The sequence below is a fragment of the Euphorbia lathyris genome, chromosome 6, assembly GCF_963576675.1.
Source record: "Euphorbia lathyris chromosome 6, ddEupLath1.1, whole genome shotgun sequence".
NCBI classification, from domain to species: Eukaryota; Viridiplantae; Streptophyta; class Magnoliopsida; order Malpighiales; family Euphorbiaceae; genus Euphorbia; species Euphorbia lathyris.
Window position 1 is genome coordinate 80,907,247 of NC_088915.1, and position 20,762 is coordinate 80,928,008.

Consider the following 20,762-nt stretch of genomic DNA (forward strand, 5'->3'; position numbering starts at 1 on the left):
CAGTGGAATAAGGCCTTCACGGACAAGCTTTTACAATTGGGGTATGTGAAATCTATTCATGACTATTGTTTGTTCACAAAATGAACAACAGGTAATCATTTCATAGCTTTAATAGTTTATGTTGATGATGCTTTAATCACTAGCAATAAAGCTAATAGATGAAACTAAAAAGGCACTGGACGAATCCTTTACTATAAAGGATATGGGAGAAGCAAAATTCTTCCTTGGAATTGAGCTAGCTAGATCAGACAAGGGGCTCATGATTTCACAGTCTAAGTACATAAAAGACTTGATTGAAGACACACGAATGAACAAAGCTAATAGTGTGAGTAGTCCTTTTCAGAGTGGAATTAAGCTGGAAGACGAATCTCCTCCATGTCATGAGCCAGAAAGATTCAGAAGGCTTGTTGGTAGATTACTATATCTGGGTTTCATTAGACCAGATATAGCATATGCTACACAACAATTATCTCAATATATGAATGCTCCAACAACCTTGCAAATGGAAGCAGCAATGCACGTGGTCCGGTATTTAAAAGGTTCAATTTATACAGGGTTGTTTTACAGAAGTGATGGTGATTTGATACACATGGAGGCTTATTATGACTCTGATTGAAGAAGATGCAAAGTGACACGAAAGTTTGTGACAGGGTATTGTGTACTTATTGGTCAGAATTTAATTTCATGGAAGTCCAAAAAGCAGGGCACAATGAGCAAAAGTTCTGCAGAAGCAGAATATAGAGCCATGTCCACTGCATCATGTCATCTCAAGTTGTTATCATATTTGCTGAATGAATTTCAGTATCAACTACAGCTGCCTAACCCTTTATTCTGTGATAACCAAGCCGCAATACATATAGCAGCCAACCATGTGTTCCATGAACAGATGAAACATGTAGAGATTGACTGTCACATAGTCAGACAACATATGGAATTAGGTTTTATAAGTACAACTTATGTCAGTACATCACAACAGCTAGCGGATTTGTTAACAAAGCCTTTAACAGGAGCTCAAATGGCATCAGCATTACATAGAATGCAGTTGTACACTTATGAAGTTGTAGCAGAAGCAAACTGCATATGAAATCCAAAGAGATCAAGTTGAAAATTGTCAAATATTTCAACTTGAGGGAGGATTGTTGAATTATATACTGATATATTCAGTTAGTAATATGTAGAAATGAATGAGGGTATTATTGTCATTGTATGAAAGTCAAGTTGCTAGGTTTAGTTGCAACTGTATATAAATACTTGTAATCTCTGTTTTCATTTCATTCAATAATAGAAATCATTTCTCTTCTTTTCTATCTCGATTCATAGAAAGTTAATAATATGACATTTGGTTGTCAACTGTCTGTGCTATAGGGAGCTGCTGTAATCAGCACACTTTGGTTAATTTGGACACCAAGAAACCGAGCAATTTTTTTATAAAATTGAGCCAAATATTCACTTTTCTCTTCGGGAAATGTGGAAAATAATTGGTTAAGCTAATCAGTGCAATAATGGCATAATGTTGAACTCATGGGCGAGTGTTCGGTTCTATGAAAATTAGAGACCCAACTAAGACTATATCATGCCCCAGGTTGCAAACCATTAAATGGCAAAAGTCCCCTAGGGACAGGTTGAAAATTAATACCGACAGTGCAACAGTTGGTACTCCAGGAAGAGCGGGCGTGTGGAAATTTTTTCGAAACATCTAGGGATGTACTAAGGGTGCATTCGCTTTTCCCATTCCTTATGCTAATGCGTATATGTCGAAGTTATTGGCAGCTATGTGATAGGGATAAAAACCCCCTATCTTTGGGTACGGTTTTAGGACGGTTTTTATCTTAGTTTTGCAAATAAGCGAGAAATTCTCGCATTTATATGCTTTTGTGTGAGTTAGTTAGAAATTGTACATGTTCTATTTACTTTTCGTTGTTTAGGCTCGTTTTCTGATTATTCTAGGCAAATATGGCCAAATTAGCATGTACGTTAAATTTCAATTATCTTTTATGGCTAATTGGTTCGCCAAAAGTCGCAGCAAACGGAGTATTTACTCAAAACAAGCGATTGGCGGGTCAATTTAGCCTCGGAACTAATGTTCTTTGGAGTTTACATGCATGTGCAGGCTAAAACAAGAACGAGTACGGGCGAAAATTGCATTTCGAGACATCCGACAGTCGCACAAGGCGTCCTGGGCACTCCCGCTCGTCGAAACTGGCCTTTTTGGGCCAGATCGGCGAGCTGGCCCTCAGGGGCCTGCTTGGGCGAGTTGGCCATGGAAGCTCACGTCAAGCTGGCCTCTATAGGCCAGCTCGGGCGACCTGGAGGCCAGCTCGGTGAGCTGACCTGCGAGAATCAGTCAAAAGACTGATTCTCGGCCCCACGATGCCACGATCGGCCCCACGTCTTCCCACCTACAAAAGGAAACAAATGAGGTCAGAACGAGGGCCCAGACCGCAACTATAAATAGGACCATTAGCTTCAATTGTAAAATATCTTTTCATTCTTGTAATTACTTTAGCTTTCATCCTTGAAGAATCCTCTCCACTTCCTCCATCTCCTTCAACCTCCATTGAAGAACTTCAGAAGCTCCGTCCACCGAGGATTATTCAATTTCTGTCCTTAAGTCCTAGGAAGCCGGCTACAGGGTAGACAGGTTCCCTGAAAGGGATTTTCTCATCTCTTTCATCTAATTTTGTTTTTATCCCTTGATACAGTCTATGAATCCTAGGCTAATTGTATCCGCATAACAATGTTCTTCACCTTTAATAATATTTTAGCTCTTATTTTGTTTAATGATTTATTTGTTTAATCTTTGTCTTACGAGTTATTTCATTGGTTTAACTCATTCAAAAGCCCAAAAATCTAGTTGGCACATATTGTGATGTGAATCTGACCTAGTCAGAGCCTATGAGATTGACGACCTCTTAGTTGATTAAGCCCAAATTGCTGAGCCTTAGACCTAGTTTCGGCCTTACAAGGGAATCACACACTAGGGACTTCAGAAGGGTAAGTAGATTTAATTGCCTTGAATACAAGTGACTTAGATTAGGTTTTTGATCAATTGACCTAATAATCTATCCTCATTATTATTGTTTCACACCATGTTTCCTCAGGTAATTGCATTAATGAAAGATCACCTAGGAGTAGTATAACTTAATTAGGAGTAGTTTAACTTAATTAGGAGTAGAATAACTTAATTATGAGTAGAATAACTTAATTAGAATCAGAATAACTTAGATAGGAGTAGCGTAATTCAACTAGGAGTAGATTAATTTAAACAAAACAAACTCAAAACCCCCCAAAGCCTAGATCACATCACTCGACCGAGTAGTTTGATACTTGCAATAGTAAATCCTGTGGATTCGATACCTGGACTTGTCCAGATTATTACTTGATAATGACGGGGTACACTTATCCCTTAGTCGGCCTCAGCGGAGATGACACTGCTGAGGCGCGTCAAGTTTTTGGCGCCGTTGTCGGGGATTTACTTTTCCAGCAATATCGAACTAAAGGTCGAATTGTTAGTTTAGGCATTCCTTTGTGAATATCCTTTGTTTATATCGTTTATACCTGTTTATATATAATTCTTTATACCTTCTATACTTGCTCATATCTTTTGTATTTGTTCATAACTGTATACTTTTACTTATCAACTTTTGTGCTAGAACTTCACTTTTTCTCAGCATTCTCTGATCAATGAATTGGCAAGAAAAAGTCGAGTGGCAAGATCAAAAGTTTACTATCCCATCAAGACAATACATTCATGCCCTAGAGAATGAGGCTCCCAATCCCTCCATGGCTGAGTTAAATAAGAAAATGGATATCTTGATGGCGAAATTGAGCCTCAACACCAATGAAAGTGTAAGTTTTGTGGGTAATCACCAAAGGTACAATTCTAACCCCAATTCTTACAGCTTTTATGATAGTGATTAGAGGAGACCTCAACACTCAAATCTGTCCTACGGGAACCCTAACATGTTGAGGCCTCCAAATAGGTTTGTTAATGAGCACAGGGAAAATGAATTGGGAATGTTTCCTTACGAACAAGCAAGCCAAGTTCCTCCACAACCATCTAGTTCACAAGATGAGGTGTTGTCCCTTTTGAAAGGAATATTAGCCCGACTTACAATCAATGAGGAGGTTTGCAAGGACTTGAGCAACCAATTGGCTCAAATAAACCATGAGATGCAAAAGCAATCCCGAGATGCTCTCACAGGCATGAATGAAAACATAGAAATCCCACAAAGGGAATCAGCTCAAGTCATCTCCTTGAGGAACGACAAAAAAGTAGAACCAAGTCCATTGTCACATGCATCACTCAAGGTAAGTGAGGAACCGGAAGCGGTAAGCAACCCCGGTTCAGAATCTGAAATTCTAAATCATGTGATAGAAACTTGTGTATCTCAACTACCTTTTCCTCAAAAGTTAGAAAAATTTAGGTTCGCTTCATGCTCAGAAGTTTTCATTCTCTTCGACCTACCAAGAGAATCCAAAAGGGAGCAAACCAAACTTTTTCATAATATGTTTAAATTCGGCCTCCTACTTTCATTAAACTTATTTGGGGCTCTTAATCTGTTTTGTAGGTATGGGTTATTTGTTAAGGTGTTCGAGTTCCTAACACGAGTAGAAGCTTACACATAGGAAGGAACTCTATGTCGAGCTAACTGACTATAAAGTAGCACTTCTTGGGAGGAAACCCAAGTCTGGATTAACTTTTTCTAGGTTTGTTTTTCTTTTTAATTTAATTATAGATTTCTACTTTTTACCTTCATCAGTAAATTTTTTTTTTCCGCTAATGCCCTCCAACTCATCGAGTCAGCTCGGTGAGCTGAAAAAAACCGACAGTGCCAATAATCAAGTTTTGGCAATTGCAAGGTAATCCGTAAGTTGTCTTCTCCACCCTAACTTCTTGCACATGTGTTTTATGGTTTTATATGCAATGTTGGAACTTATTGAACGATTTAAGTGTGAGGAGGAGGGGTAGACAAACTTACAAAAATTGTATAAATTTTTAAATTTTTGTTGCGTCGTGTCTAGTTTAGTTTAACGTTTTTGGGTTTTGTTTATGCTTTATTTATGTTTTTGTATGTTTAGGACCTAAAACCGTAAACCTCCTTCGAATCTAAACTTCGTTATTTGTTTCTGGGGGCTGAGAACCGAATGTAAAATTGCATGGCAACTAGTTTAGGTGTAAGACACAATCCCTGTATCTGTAAAAGCATGAGCTAAAGATTGCATTTAGACCCTACTTTTGAAGAAATGCTAAAATCACTACTTAGGTAGATAACTTAAGAATTGAAGGCATGTGATATTGAATTTGAGCTTGGGGAGAACTAATAAACATAAAAATTGAAACCCAAGAATTGTGAGTTGAATTTGAGCCCAAGAGTGAACATCAAAAAGATCTTTTTCTTGACATTTTTGTGTGAGTGCTTTGACTTGTGGAAAGATTACAGATTTTGCACCTAATACTAGGTTGAACCTACATGCAATGATTTGAGATGTTAAACGATGAATCATCCTCATTAGAACTAACATTTTTCTTTACCTTATTTTTCTTTTTCATCTACTCGAGGAAGCCCCTTTGAGCCTGTATTTTGTAACTTGTAGTTTTTCTTTCGTTCTAACCCGATTTTTGCAAACTATCACTCAGTTTGTTACCTAACCCGAATTTTTGCAAAGGTCACACCGAGTCTTTGTTTTCTTCTAGCGCTTTCTCTTTGTTTATGGCATTATAGTAGCAAGACAAAAGGCTAAGAAGTGAATGAGCATCCAAAAGAATAAAAAAAAAGAAAAAACAGAAAAAAGAAAAGAAAAAGAGACGAAGAAAAAGGGGAGAACTCCATTCCCCAGTTCTTAAAAATTAGAACGTCTCAGAAAAAAATATATATAATGAATAAAGAGCTCAGTCACTTCAAATTTGCTAAAGCCATTTTAAACTTTGTTTTTCTAGCGCTAGAACTCCTAACCTCTGTTGTACCTTTAACCCTCTAACCACATTACAACCCCAATTCGAGGCTGTTTTTTATATCATCGGAGTCATGTAGCATAGTAGAGGAACTCGGATGAACGTGCAAAATCAACGTAATCCTAAGCAAGAACATAAGCCGAGAGTAAAAACTTTAGCCACTAAAAATATGTCAATTGAGTGAACTACCTATGGTGAGGTGTTTTACTTAGCTATCCCCTTAAGCTCATTTAATTGAACATGTATCCTTTCCTTAAGCATATGACCTGTGATAATTGAAATACGACTTTTGGATATCGTGTCTCTACTTTGTACTTCCGAATGCATGTGATTACAGATGCTCGAAATTGTGTCAAGCACCTAGTAAAACCAGGAGGTTTCCTAGCTTGCTTATGATTGCGGGTTTAGTTTTTTAGTTTACTTGGGGACAAGTAAAGTTTTAAGTGCGAGGAGGTTTGATAGGGGTTAAAAACCCCTATCTTTGGGTACGGTTTTAGGACGGTTTTTATCTTAGTTTTGCAAATAAGCGAGCAATTCACGCATTTATATGCTTTTGTGTGAGTTAGTTAGAAATTGTACATGTTCTATTTACTTTTCGTTGTTACGTTAAATTTCAATTATCTTTTATGGCTAATTGGTCCGCCAAAAGTCGCACCAAACGGAGTATTTACTCAAAACAAGTGATTGGCGGGTCAATTTAGCCTCGAAACTAATGTTATTTAGAGTTTACGTGCGTGTGCAGGTTAAAACAAGAACGAGTTCGGGTGAAAATTGCATTTCGGGACATCCGGCAGTCGCACAAGGCGTCCTGGGCACTCCCGCTCGTCAAAACTGGCCTTTTTAGGCCAGATCGGGGAGCTGGCACTGCTAGCCCGACGAGTAGGCCCTTAAGGGGTCAGCTCGCGTCGAGCTGGCCTCTATGGGCCAGCTCGCCGAGCTGACCTGCGGGAATTAGTCAAAAGACTGATTCCCAACCCCACGAAGCCACGACCGACCCCACGTCTTGCCACCTGCAAAAGGAAACAAATTAGGCCAGAATGAGGTCCCAGACCGCGACTATAAATAGGACCATTTAGCTTCAATTGTAAAATATCTTTTCATTCTTGTAATTACTTTAACTTTCACCCTTGAAGAATCCTCTCCACCTCCTCCATCTCCTTCAACCTCCATTGAAGAACTTCCGAAGCTCCGTCCATCGAGGATTATTCAAGGTCCGTCCTTAAGTATTAGGAAGCCGGCTGCAGGGTAGACAAGTTCCCTGAAAGGGATTTTCTCATCTCTTTCATCTAATTTTGTTTTTATCCCTTGATACAGTCTATGAATCCTAGGCTAATTGTATCCGCGTAACAATGTTCTTCACCTTTAATAATATTTTAGCTCTTATTTTGTTCAATGATTTATTTGTTTAATCTTTGTCTTATGCTTTATTTGATTGGTTTAACTCATTCAAAAGCCCAAAAATCTAGTTGGCACATATTGTGAGCTGAATCTGACCTAGTCAGAGCCTAGGAGATTGACGACCTCTTAGTTGATTAAGCCCAAATTGCTGAGCCTTAGACCTAGTTTCGGCCTTACAAGGGGAGACGCACTAGGGACTTCAGAAGGGTAAGTAGGGTTAATCGCCTTGAATACAAGTGACTTAGATTAGGTTTTTGATCAATTGACCTAATAATCTATCCTCATTATTATTGTTTCACACCATGTTTCCTCAGGTAATTGCATTAGTGAAAGATCACTTAGGAGTAGTATAACTTAATTAGGAGTAGTTTAACTTAATTAGGAGTAGAATAACTTAATTAGAATTTGAATAACTTAGCTAGGAGTAGCGTAATTCAACTAGGAGTAGATTAATTTAAACAAAACAAACTCAAAACCCCTCAAAGCCTAGATAACATCACCCGACCGAGTAGCTTGATACTTGCAGCAGTAAATCCTGTGGATTCGATACCTGGACTTGTCCAGATTATTACTTGATAACGACGGGGTCTACTTATCCCTTAGTCGGCCTCAGCGGAGACGGCGCCGCTGAGGCGCGTCACTATGCATGCTATTGCACTTTCCTGGGGAAATGGTTGGCACAAAATCTAGTGAGAATATGACTCCATGTTGGTGGTGGATCTTTTCCGAAAGTGGTTCTCTAATCTATTATCACGGGCCATTAAGCATGATTAGGTTACGGGAAAGTTGATAAGTCATATGGGGTTACAATGATAGCGCAAGTTGGTCAAAAGCATACATAAGGGTGCAATGTGGCTAATGAGTGACGCTGGTGGTAGGAGCGATGGTGGATTTCGGTCAATGTTGACTGACGGTTCAACTGGATTGAATCCTAACTAATTTTGAAGCTTTAGTTTGAACATCCATGTTTTTCTCTCATATATGATGTATGCATTTCTTTTTTCTTCTATTTTTTTTTCTATTGTTTAACAATGGTAGAACTCTATCTGTGATATTTTAGTGAAACTTTCTAGTACTAAGTACCAATTATTTATGTGACAGCTAAAACCCAATTTTCTATAATGGGCCATTATTCGAGACAAATACGGCCCAACTTTCTTTTACTAAGTACTACTTATTTTGCCTAAGCCCTGGCCCTGCTTCTATTTATTTTCCAAATTAAGTTTTATAACGGAAAATGCTAAAATGTAATCAATTAATCATTCGGTTGTAAAATAGTAAGTCAAATGCGGAAGATATGTTACACGTGCCTTAAAATGTTATTACATACTTCACAAAATAGATTAAAACATATAAAAAAAAATTTCTTACTTATTCAACTATAAAACATTTTCTTCTCTAATATTATAATCGCATACTCCGACCTTGGTCGTTTTACTTTTTTTAAGATGCATGCAACATATCTTCCGCATTTAACTTACTTTTTTACAATCGAGTGATTAATTGATTACATTTTATGCAAGTTCAGGGGGCTATCAAAACACTTTGAAAGTTCAGGAGGCCAATCAACTATTTTGGACAAGTTCAGGGGCAAATGATGTATTAAGCCTAAGAATTATATAAATATATGCTCAACAAAATTTCAATGGAATCCACATAACATCATGTCATTCTCATTTAATCTAAAATGTAAATGGATAAGGTGTAAAAATACCTCTAATGTTTACAGCAATGAGTAATTTTACCTCTAATATCTAAAATGGTGCAATTTTATCCCTAAAGTTAGCAGTCAATAGCAATTTTATCCCATAATGTTGTCAAGTTGGATCAATTTGAGAAATAATTCATCAAATCGGTCATTTTATCACTCATTAATAACAGGTCATAAACATATGATTATACGTGAAAAAATGTAAAAATTTAAAAATATATTGTCTAATATTGTATGATTTGGACAAAAAAAAATTCAAAAAATTCCACTGAATTTATAAATATTAATCTCCAATTCTATTATTCAATCACACAAAATATGAAATCTTTTTTTAAACGAATTGGTATGTAATTAATGCAGAATAAGGAATAAAATATTTTTATTTTATAATAATATCTGAAATTGATCCAATTTACCAATGTTAAAGGTAAAATTATTCTTGACTGCTAAAATTAGATTAAAATTAAACTATTTTAAATATTATAAATAAAATTACTTCTAAATATAAACATTAGAAATATTTTTTCACTTTAAAATAAATTAGTAAACTAAATTATAATTGGACACATGAAAATTGTGCAGCATCTTTTATTTATTTGGTTGATAGGTGGGGTTATTGAAAAAGCACTCCTAACATAGGAATAACCCCCCCCCCCCCCCCCCCCCAATGTTGATTTAATTTATTGGGATCTTTTCGGCCTCAATTAATTTAATTAATCAAAAGTGATTACTTTATATACCATCTTCAACAGAGAGTGTTGAAAGGATGCTCCGTCATCTAACAATGACTTTGACAATTTTTGAAGAGCGTTATTTATTGTGTTCAGGCCGGTCTTGAAAATTTAGCAACCCTAGGCAAAATAAGTAATAATGACTTTTTAATAATAAAAAATTTATACATAACAAAATAGGCCTTTTTAATTTTTTTTTTTATCAATGAAGTTTCAGAAAGAAATATGTCCTTCTATATAATTTTATCACTATTTTAAAAAAAATAAATTTCATATATATATATATATATATATATATATATATATAAAGGCTAAATTTTTTTTTAGATCCTATCCAGCCCTGGGCCCTAGGCCGGCGTACCTCGGGCCTATGCCCAGGGCCGGCCTAACTGTAATGACGGTGAGTGCTTGAAATTGTTAAGCAAGGTTGCCACTTTTTGGTAACCTTCTAGCAATGATGCTTAACTTTTTTTTTAATATAAAAAAATGATTTAGTTATCTACTATTGATCCATTTTTATGACAACATTTACGATGCAAATAAATTATATATAAAGTAATTGTTTGTGGGGTCATTGTGGTAACTTTAAAGTTACTTACCATTGAAGTGTTTTTTAACAAAAGTTGTAAAAAAATGATATGAATGAGTTATAAAAAATAAAATATTATATTTTTTTTATTACTTCTTTCATCTCATTATATAAATCATTCTAGAGTTTTTCCTACACATTAAGAAATATAATTAATGAATTTACATTGGTTAATTTTAAAAAATATTCTCTCACGCAATGATTGAAAAATAAACCTTAAAATGTTAATATATAAATACAAGACAAAAATTTAAAAGTTTTGGCCGAAAAAGCAAACTATAAATTTTTGGAAAACTAAAACGATTTATATTTTAAAAAAGAACTAACTTTCTAAAATAATTTTTATATAATGAAACGGGGGACATCCCACGAAAGGTTCCAACCTTATCACCTTGCCTGCCTCTTTTGCCCCCGATTCTTGCCTCAATTCACGATATTGGGCTTCATCCCTCTTCTTCAGAATATGAAGTCGACCCAACCCTACTTTAAAATCTTGCTCCCGAAAATATGCCTCGTCCGAAATTTGATCGAGGCGATGGTTTCGCCGATTTTGCCTTCATGCATCCTGACTGACTCTTTGTTGTCGCCAACTTACGCTCACTAATGGAATGTCAGAGACCTTTCCATAGATTGCCTAAAACCGATGGTCGCTGATTTGATAACTGCTATTTCTGATTGCCCGCTGCTTTCTCGTCCGACTCAACTACCTGCCACCATTTGAACTTCTTTCCATTGATGTCCAATTAAGCTAATTGATTTATGTAGGGATAAAGTACCAAAATAGGTCTAAGGTTTTTAGGGAAGTACCAATTTAGGCTCAACGTTCAAAATAACATCAATATAGGCTTAACGTTTACAACATAATATCAATTTAGGCTTAACGTTTACAATATAGCATCCATTTAGGCCCCACGTACAAAATAGTACCAATATAGGCTTAACGTTTTCAAAATAATACGAATTTAAGCTTGACGTTTACAAAATATATGCAATTTAAGCTAAATGTAACAATTAAATTAACCATATTATATTCTTTTCCTATTAACTTTATATATTATCTTTTTATTTAATTCTATTTTTTTATTTATTATAATACAATTAATTAGCATTCTTCCTCATTAAAACTTTATATTTGTTTTTCATCAACCATTCCATGACTCCTAAATTCCATGGCTCATGTAATATATGCAAATTAAAAGCAATTGAATATCCACAATATTTCGAACACTAGTTAAAATAACATTGATATATGTCAGTGTTCGAGAATATTCAATTACTTTTAGTTTACATATATTACATGAGCAATGAAATTTAGTAGTCATGGAATCATTGATGAAAAACAAATATAAAATCTTAATGGACAAAAATACTAATTAATTGTATTATAATAAATAAGAATGTAGAACTAAATAAAAAGATAACATATAAAGTTAATATGATTAATTTAATTATAATGTTTAGCTTAAATTTTATATATTTTATAAACGTTAAGCTTAAATTCGTATTATTTTGTAAACGTTAAACCTATATTGATGCTATTTTGTATGTGAGGCCTAAATTGATGCTATATTATAAACGTTAAGCCTAAATTGATATTATGTTGTAAACGTTAAGCCTATATTAATGCTATTTTGAACGTTGAGCCTAAATTAGTACTTCCTTAAAAAATCTTAGACCTATTTTAGTATCTTATCCATTTATGTATATGTGAGTATTAAATTAAAAAAAATAAGTACATAAGTAATTGAGTCCATGAAAGAAACCTTTAAATTAATTTAATATTGTTAAGCATAAATATATATATTTATGAGTCCATGAAAATGACCAGCTAGATTATTTAGCAGTATTAAATTGAAGGGCTGCGGCGCCGTAATGATGCATTTAAATTTTTTTGAAAAGAAACCCTTTTAATTAATTTAAGATTGCTAACTTATCTACTTATTTTTAGGGATGCAAACGAGGCAGGGTGGAGAATACATTTTCCATTCCCGTCTCCGACTAATCGGAGATTTTCCATTTTCATCCCCACGAGTTAGACAGGGACGGATTTATATTCCATTCTTACGGGGATCCCAATCCCCGTTTAAAAACACTTTTTTCTATTCCACATTCTGTCTCCGCGGGGAATCACCATCTGTATATATATTTTTTTTTTCTCTTCTCATTTCTAATTTTAGGTTTTGTTCAAAAGAATGGTAGAAATACTATGTCTTTAGTTTAATTTATATTAAGAAAAATATCCATTTAGTCATCGATTAATATTTTATTTATTTCATTTAATTTTTTATTTGAAATAAGTTTATTTAATTTAAGTTAAATATTATAATTTATAATATTTAAAGTATAATTTTAATTATAATTGAAGATCCGTCGGGAATTCCCATTGGGAATTAATGGAGCGGGATCAGAGATTCCCATGGGGTGGGAATACCATTCTCCATCCTTGTTCCATGCGGATTCTTATCGGTGATTCTCCATTTCCATTTGGACGGGTCACCGATGGAAATGGTGAATCCCCGCCCCAGTTGCATCCCTATTTATCTCGTAGCAAAGACATAAACTTTGCTCCATATTTTTCACTTCTCCTCCTTTGGGAAGCTTTAATTTTTTGGATTTCAGACAAAAAAAAATGTTCAAATTCAAATTAATCATTTTCTTCTCAATTTCATCTGTAATTCTAAGTGATGCAGACAGGAATGAAATTCTAGGGTTTCAGTGTTCAGTTTCTGAAAATGCTACACTGGATAATGAATATCAAATCAATCTCAGAAATCTGATGAATTCTCTTGCCGGAAACAACCCAACTCAGGCTGGTTTTTTCACGGCAACATCCGGCAAAGGTTCCGGTAAGATTTACGGACTGACCCAATGCAGAGCTGACGTCTCAGCCTCAGATTGTGCAGCCTGCATCAAAAATTCAACCAACTCCGCGGCCGCCACCTGCTCAGGCAGCAAAAACGTCACCGTTTGGCTCAGGTGCAGTGGCAAAGATGCAATTTATTTGAAAAAAATATTATATATATAAGTTTTATTATTAAATTTAAGGGAAAAGTACAAAAATAAACCTTGTGGTTAGACCCATTTTCAAACAACACGTGGTTTAAAAGTTTGCAAAGTGGTACTATGTACTTCATTCCGTTAGCAAACACATACCAAATTGACTAACGGTGTTAAAAGTCAAAAAGAAAAGAGTTAATTTGGTCCTTATATTTATTTATTTTTATAAATTGACCCCCTTATTATTTAATTATCACAAACAAACTCCAAAATCAAAAATAAAAATCAAATATACCATCTTCTCCAACTCTCTTTTAATTTCTTATTTTGTTCTACAGAATGTTTCAGCCCAGAAAAATCCTCATCCCTTTCTTCAACTACGCCTACCTGATTTCCATGACTGAGTTCTTCATCTCCAGCTCCTGCGCACATAAAATCCAATTCCTTTTCTTTGATTTACAGTACCTTTTTGAGGTTTAGCTTGTTTTCAAGTGTACGAGATAATTCTTTTTCCTTTTCTGAGATTGCGATCTCAGCATTTTTGAGGCGTCGGATGAGACAATCTTTGATTTCTGCCAAGTCCCGTAACACCTCTTCGTCGCTGCTCTCAAAACTGCTGTCCGATTCTTCTTGAAGAAACTTCAAACAGCCTTCCAATTGCATCACTGCTAACTCGTAAAACATGGATATGGCTGTCAAGCACTCAATAGGATCTCTCTTCTCTGAGCTCGATTGTGTGCTTTGTCCATTGCACGGTTCAAAATCAACGTCATTGTTGAATCTGCCAAAGAGATTCTGTACTTATTACCCGCTCTGCCAAATACTTCATCCATTTCTACAGTTGTCAAACAAGAACAAAAGCTATAATTTGGATGCTGAAATTGCAGTCGTGTAAGAAATGTAAGATGAAAACCTGCAAAGAAATAAGCTTAAAGCATACCAGCATTTGTCAAGTGTAAGGATTAACGCATGCCAAATAAACAAGATGTTATGTGCTAATTTTGCTTCAAAAGTGGATCATCCAACTGATTCTATTCCATATTTAGATAATAAAAAAAAAATTAGAAATTAAAGAGAGATGAAGAAGATGGTATATTTGATTTTAATTTTTTATTTTGGGGTTTATTTGTGATAATTAGATAATAAGAGGGCCAATTTATAAAAATAAATAAATATAAGGATCAAATTAACTCTTTTCCCTTTTAACTTTTAACACCGTTAGTCAATTTGGTATGTGTTTGCTAACGGAATGAAGTACATAGTACCACTTTGCAAACTTTTAAACCACATAGGTGTTGTTCGAAAATGGGTCTAACCACAAGGTTTATTTTTGTACTTTTCCCTAAATTTAATTAGTTTATATTGTTTTTTATATTTGAATTTTGATAAAGTATAAATTTAAGATTATGTGATTATAAAAAAAAAAAATTAAGATTATGATTATTGGTAGAAAACAGATTTGTATATTCGCATACAAAACCTTAGGTTAGTGAACTTATATATCTAAAAATCATCTGGTTAAATATATCATTGCTCGTTGAATATGGTTGTTTAAAACGGTCATTTAGCTTCAATTTGTTTTAAATCATTCTATTTTGAATTTTGTTTCAATTAGGTCACTATAATGATTTCAATAATTAAAAAAACATTAGAATGATGACATATGCAACATGTTAGCATGAATCAACTCAGATCTCTGACTGAAACGACACATAACATCCACGTTTGCGCCACCTGACTATCATGTGTTCGTTATTTTTATGGAAAAAAAATAAAATTTAGTTTTTTTTTCATAAAAATAACTGACACGTGGCTGTCGCGTTTTGTTTTCTTTTTGAGATTTGAGTTGTATCATGTTGACATGTTACTCATTTCATTATTTCAATACCTTTTAACTACTGAAATCGATGAAGTGACCTAATTGAGACAAAACTCAAAGTTGAGTTATTTTATTGAGATAAATTGAAATTAAGTGATCATTTTGTGACAACCATGTAAATTTAGTGACCAATGGTATATTTAACACCAAAATTATCATTAAACCTCAATTTATCTCAATAAAATGGCTTAATACATCATTTGCTCCCTGAACTTGTCCAAAAAACTTGATTAGCCCCCTAAACTTTTAAAGTGTCCCAATAACCCCTCAACTTGCATAAAATGTTCAGTTAGCCCCCTGAACTCGCGTAAAATGTAAGCAATTGATCACTCAGTCGCAAAAAAAAAAAGTAAGTTAAATGCGGAAGAGTTATTCCACGCATTTTAGAATGTTATTACATAATTCAAAAATAGATTAAAAATGAAGTTATTACTTGCTCAACTATAAAACTTGTCTTCTCTAATATTAGAATCGTATACTACGATTTTGGTCGTTTTACCTTTTATAAGACTCGTGCAATACATCTTCCGCATTTAACTTACTTTTTTGCAACCGAGTGATTAATTGATTACATTTTACGCAAGTTCAGGGGGCTAACTGAATATTTTATACAAGTTGAGGGGACTATCAGAACACTTTGAAAGTTCAAAGGACCAATCAACCTTTTTCGATAAGTTCAGGGGCAAATGATGTATTAAGCCCAATAAAATTATTCAATTTTGAATGACACATGACATCTAATTATACGCCACATATTTTTATGAAAAATAGAAATAACTGATACTTGGCCTACAGTATCGTTTCGATCAGACATTTGAATTGACTTATATGCTTCATTGTGGTGTTCAGGTGGTGTCTCCTTCGGTATTCGAACACAAGTTTTTTTGGAGTTTTGGATGAATCTGCAATGGCTACAGCTAATGAGACAAATATCGATGATCCATATGTGGTTTACGAGGGTACGAAGTTTATGAATGAGCTTGCTTCGACTGCTCCGAAAATGCCATTAATGTTTCAGACAGCCGTTTTGGATGTCGGGAGATTTGGGAAGAGATATGGGATGTGTCAGTGTTCCAGAGATCTTGGAAGGAGAAACTGTGGTTCATGTCTTGGTTCACTTTTGCAGTCATTTAGAATATCAATTGGGAATAAAAGAGGTTGGGAGATTTATGGATCCAGTTGTAGTTTGTGGTATCATGATTTCCAATTCTATTTCAACTACTCTATTCCTTCAAATTCTGGTGAGTTCTTCCTACAGTTTCATTTTTCTGATAACCGATAAGGCGAAATTTATATATTTTCGTTATTCGATTGGTGTGCGATTTAATAATATTTGTTTACCAATTCTATTTGATTCAATTTGGTTACTAATCAAACCGAATCGATACTCCTCCTAATACATGGCAAAAAAAATTGAATGGATTGATTTGATATTTATAAATCAGATCTTCCAAACAAGTTTGTCGATCAACTGATGTAGTTTGGTGCATTTTGACATATAATTTAGGGAAATTTATATAGAAATTCACTTTTAAAAAAATATTACAATTATATCAAATCATAATTTTAATTTATATCAAATTAATGAAGTCATTACTTTTAATCTATTTTAAGAATTGGAATTTATGGATTGAGAATCTAGAATATATTATCTAGGGTTTAGAATTTATGAATTTGAGTTTAGAATTTTAAATTAGGGTAAAAGCATATTTTATTTATTATATATGACATATTCAGAATTAAGTTTGATAATCTGATTTAGTTATAATTTTAAATTTAATTATGATATTCATGTAAGAAGCCCAATAATTTATAACTGCTTCAATAACACAGTGAATGTTTTTAGTCAACTTTTTCTAATTGACTTGTATCTAGTAGGTTTTATTATTGACATTTTGGCAAGTTTTGCTTGTATCTGTGTAGTAAAATAATAAATATTTTTAACATATAATTGATATTTGCAAGGTCTCACTGGCAATTAAATAACAAGTTAAATATCAATAAATTATTTTGTTTAAATTTTTTGTTAAGTAAATGTAAAATTAATTATATTTGAAAAAATTATGAGAAAATGGCACATCCATACATTAGAGATAAATCTGCACTTGAAAAAACGGTTAGGTTGGACCAAATTTGGACTTTACCCTCTTTCTTCTAATTACTTTTTTTTGAAATAAAATAAACACATCTTAATTATTAGAATCAGAAGAAAGAACAACATTGAGATAGGGTGGTGGACATGTCCACACACCACGAACAGATTGAGAATTGACCGCCTTAGCTAAAAGATGAGCGGCCGAATTTGCTAACGTTTTACATAAGAGACTGAGCAATTGCCTAGCTCTTTTAAGATACTAACACAAGACAAAATGACCTCAAAACCAAGTTGTTTACATATTTCTGAGATGCGTTCTCAGTTAACCATTGTCTCCATAAGAAACACTAACATGTGCCTGTGGACCTGCACCATATCTGATATCTTTTGAAAAGATTCTTGATCGGAGCCCTTCCCTGTGAGGCGCCGTTGGGATCGACCGGGGACACTCCGATGCCTAAGTCAGTAAACTTCTCGAGAGAGTAAACTGTAATGAAAAGTAGGGTTTAGAATAGTGTGTAAGTGTACCTTTGCTGTTGTGTTACAAGGGTATTTATATAGGTTTGAGTGATAACCGTAATAACCCCTTCTTAATGCCTTTTTAATGAAGCATAATGCTCTTTTAATGTAGCTTAACTCTGACTTCTAACCTCCAAACTTTTATGGTCTTTTTATGGTATCATAAAGGCTAGCTTTAATGATAGTGCGCTCCGCCATATACGCCCTTAGCTCTCTATGAGGGCGGATCGCCATGCGAGCAGATCCCCTATTCTTCTTCAAAGGGCGGATCTTGATACGGACCCATGATACTACACCGTATTTCTAACTATGTACTTTGTAGGGCGGATCATAGGAAGAGCTTATAGCACGACACCGTATTTCTAGCTATTCGCCATAAATGCCTAGAAGGCGGATCTTTGTCTTGTCTTTTTCTCTCTTCAAGTCCTTTCCACGAGGGAATATTTTAGCTTAATCCTCCATGTTTCATGGCGGATGTTATTAATATCCTTTAGAACACTGATTGTCCGTGGGTTGCCAAGCCCACAGCAGCTTATGAGACTCATAACCCCAGACGGGCCTGGACTCTAGGACCCGCCCTATATCCGTTTGTTGAGAGGATATCAGATTCTACTTTCATACTGACATTCCCCATGCGTGGCCGTTTTGGATCATGAATAAGTCCGTCTTCAATAGAGGGATTCTGACTCTTCTTATTGTTTGAACTGTCAATTCGGGAAGGGCCACCAATTGTTGGTATATTCTTACTCTTAAATGCCATGGATTTAGACTTATCCCCTGTAGGAACTTCATCAATGTTTGAACTATCTAAATTATCCTCATCAACTGCCTCTAATGGATTCCTCAGCCATCCTCTTTCAATTTGGGTCGTCGTTCTTCTTGGCTAGGCACGTAGATGGCTGCTAAAATGTCTCTCAATAGGATCATTAGGATTGTCAAATAGCAATTGGTAGAATCTGTCTGAGTGTCTGATAATTCCACAATAAAAGCAGAAGGGTGATAATCTCTCATAGTGAAGATTGATCCACAACTACTCTCCAGCACTACGTTTCTGACCTTTTTTTTATTGGATTTCGAACATCGATAGTAACTTTTATTCGCTGATAATTTCTCTGCACAGTAGTAAAGTTATTCAGATCTGATTCCAAATAATGGCATATTTAGTTCCCTAGAATTTTATACGTAGCCTCTATTTGAAAGCCAACTGGAAGATCAGATATCTGAACCCATATGATTATGTCATGCAATTCAACTTGGGTTGCTTGGTCCATTACATCCAGGTGTCTCACTATTAGCACATTTTGATTGAATGTCTAAGGACCTCATTTAGCACTCGCACTACATCTCGCTCATGAAAAAACTGGAAAAGAAATCTCCCCTCCAAGTTTGATTCAGTGATGGTGACTCCCTTCACATGCTTCCATATTGACGCTAGCATATTCTTCATACTTTCATGGAGTACAGATTTGGCTGTTAGAAACTGACCAACAACAAAGTAGAAACTTTGATTTGTAGGATTAACAACATGTTCTTCTCCCAAAATCACCATTTGTTCCTCCTCGTTTTCTAAACATAATCGGGAATATGCCTCCATTAATCCCTTCCCCTTATCCATTGAAAATCAGGTCGAAACCCTAGCTTGTAAGTATCGCAGAAAATATAATTAGGTTAACTTTTCAAGAGAGAAAACGACAAACGCTCCAATAGGAGGGACTGAGAGCTATAAGTTATTAAAACAGAAAAGATGTTTAAAAAGATAAAAAGATGAACAAACAAAAGAAGACAAGAAGCAAAGATAAAATCTTCAAGGAGCAAAGAAAAAAGGCAATGTAGTAGAGAAAGAAAGATGAAGAAGAAACAATGAACTGGATGAACGGCAGAAGGAAAATATTGTGCAAGAAAATATTTTCTTGATTTTTCAGTATTTTGGTTATGAAAAAAAATCAGTGGAAAATTTTAGATTAGTCAAAATAAAATTATATAAAGAAATTAAGAAAGATGTTTTACTCTTTTAAAAAGAATAAAACACTTTTATAAGCTTTTAAAATCTTAATAGATTCCTTCTTACTTTTAGAAAACAATAGTTACCCTCACTTTTTTCCCGTTTTCTAATGTTGTAGTCAAAGCCATAAAACATTTTATTTTCCGTTACCTAATATTTTTCAATCACAATATATTTTAATGTATATTACTAAAATTTAATAATTTAATATGTTGTTTATTTCAATTTTTTAATGGCGTGAAAAATAAATGCAGGTTACGGGAAGTTCATATATCATCAGGGAGGTGTAATTGGAATTCTAATTCCAAGGCTAGTGTTTTATTTCATTACGTTATATTGAGAAATATGCAACATAGAATGGTTTATAATTTAAAAGAATGGTATATTGTCACAATAATATCTATACATTGTGTAGCTGATTTTCACCAACATATTTTGTGGCTAATATTGTATTTTTAGTCGACATAGTTTTAGTATAAATAGGTAAGGATGGAGTAGTGCATAGATGGGTAAGCTAAAAGTGGAAATGAAATAAAATAAAATGAGAAGGGAGTGAGTGTATGTGTCAAGCAAAGAAAAGTGTCAACATGTATTGAGTGAGTTGACTTTTGTATAAGTATTGAATTTAATAAAAAAAAATATAAGTTTTATACTAGCAATTTCCTCCACACTTCATTCAATAAATGGTATCAGAGCGGGCGATCAGGGACCGTGATCGAGTACGAGCAGGTGGTCACAGACTAAACTAATTACTAAGTGTTAGGAGTTCACGATCCGGAATCGTGGTGGTACGAGGTATTTTTAGCGCGTGATAGGCTAAAATATACTTAACTCTAAAGAGCAAGTGAATCCTACCGTATCAAGTAGTAAATGTTCCGATGAACA

The 20,762-nt window shown here is 34.5% G+C and overlaps 1 protein-coding gene across 1 annotated transcript; it reads left to right on the top strand.

Annotated features, from left to right (window-relative positions):
- The first annotated feature begins 12,963 nt into the window (after nucleotides 1-12,963).
- On the top strand, nucleotides 12,964-20,487 carry LOC136233370 (cysteine-rich repeat secretory protein 38-like). Its single transcript, XM_066023002.1, has 3 exons — nucleotides 12,964-13,361; nucleotides 16,111-16,502; nucleotides 20,132-20,487. The coding sequence occupies exons 1-3, from the start codon at nucleotides 13,015-13,017 to the stop codon at nucleotides 20,215-20,217; spliced, it is 825 nt and encodes a 274-aa protein (XP_065879074.1). The 5' UTR covers nucleotides 12,964-13,014; the 3' UTR covers nucleotides 20,218-20,487.
- The last annotated feature ends 275 nt before the right edge of the window (nucleotides 20,488-20,762 follow it).

What these genes read in the sequence shown, in the direction of transcription:
- LOC136233370 (XM_066023002.1), top strand. Translation starts at nt 13,015, where the DNA reads ATGTTCAAATTCAAATTAATCATTTTCTTCTCAATTTCATCTGTAATT. An exon ending in AACGTCACCGTTTGGCTCAG is followed by an intron (nt 13,362 to 16,110) that starts GTGCAGTGGCAA and finishes TGTGGTGTTCAG; the next exon opens with GTGGTGTCTCCTTCGGTATT. An exon ending in CTCTATTCCTTCAAATTCTG is followed by an intron (nt 16,503 to 20,131) that starts GTGAGTTCTTCC and finishes AAATAAATGCAG; the next exon opens with GTTACGGGAAGTTCATATAT.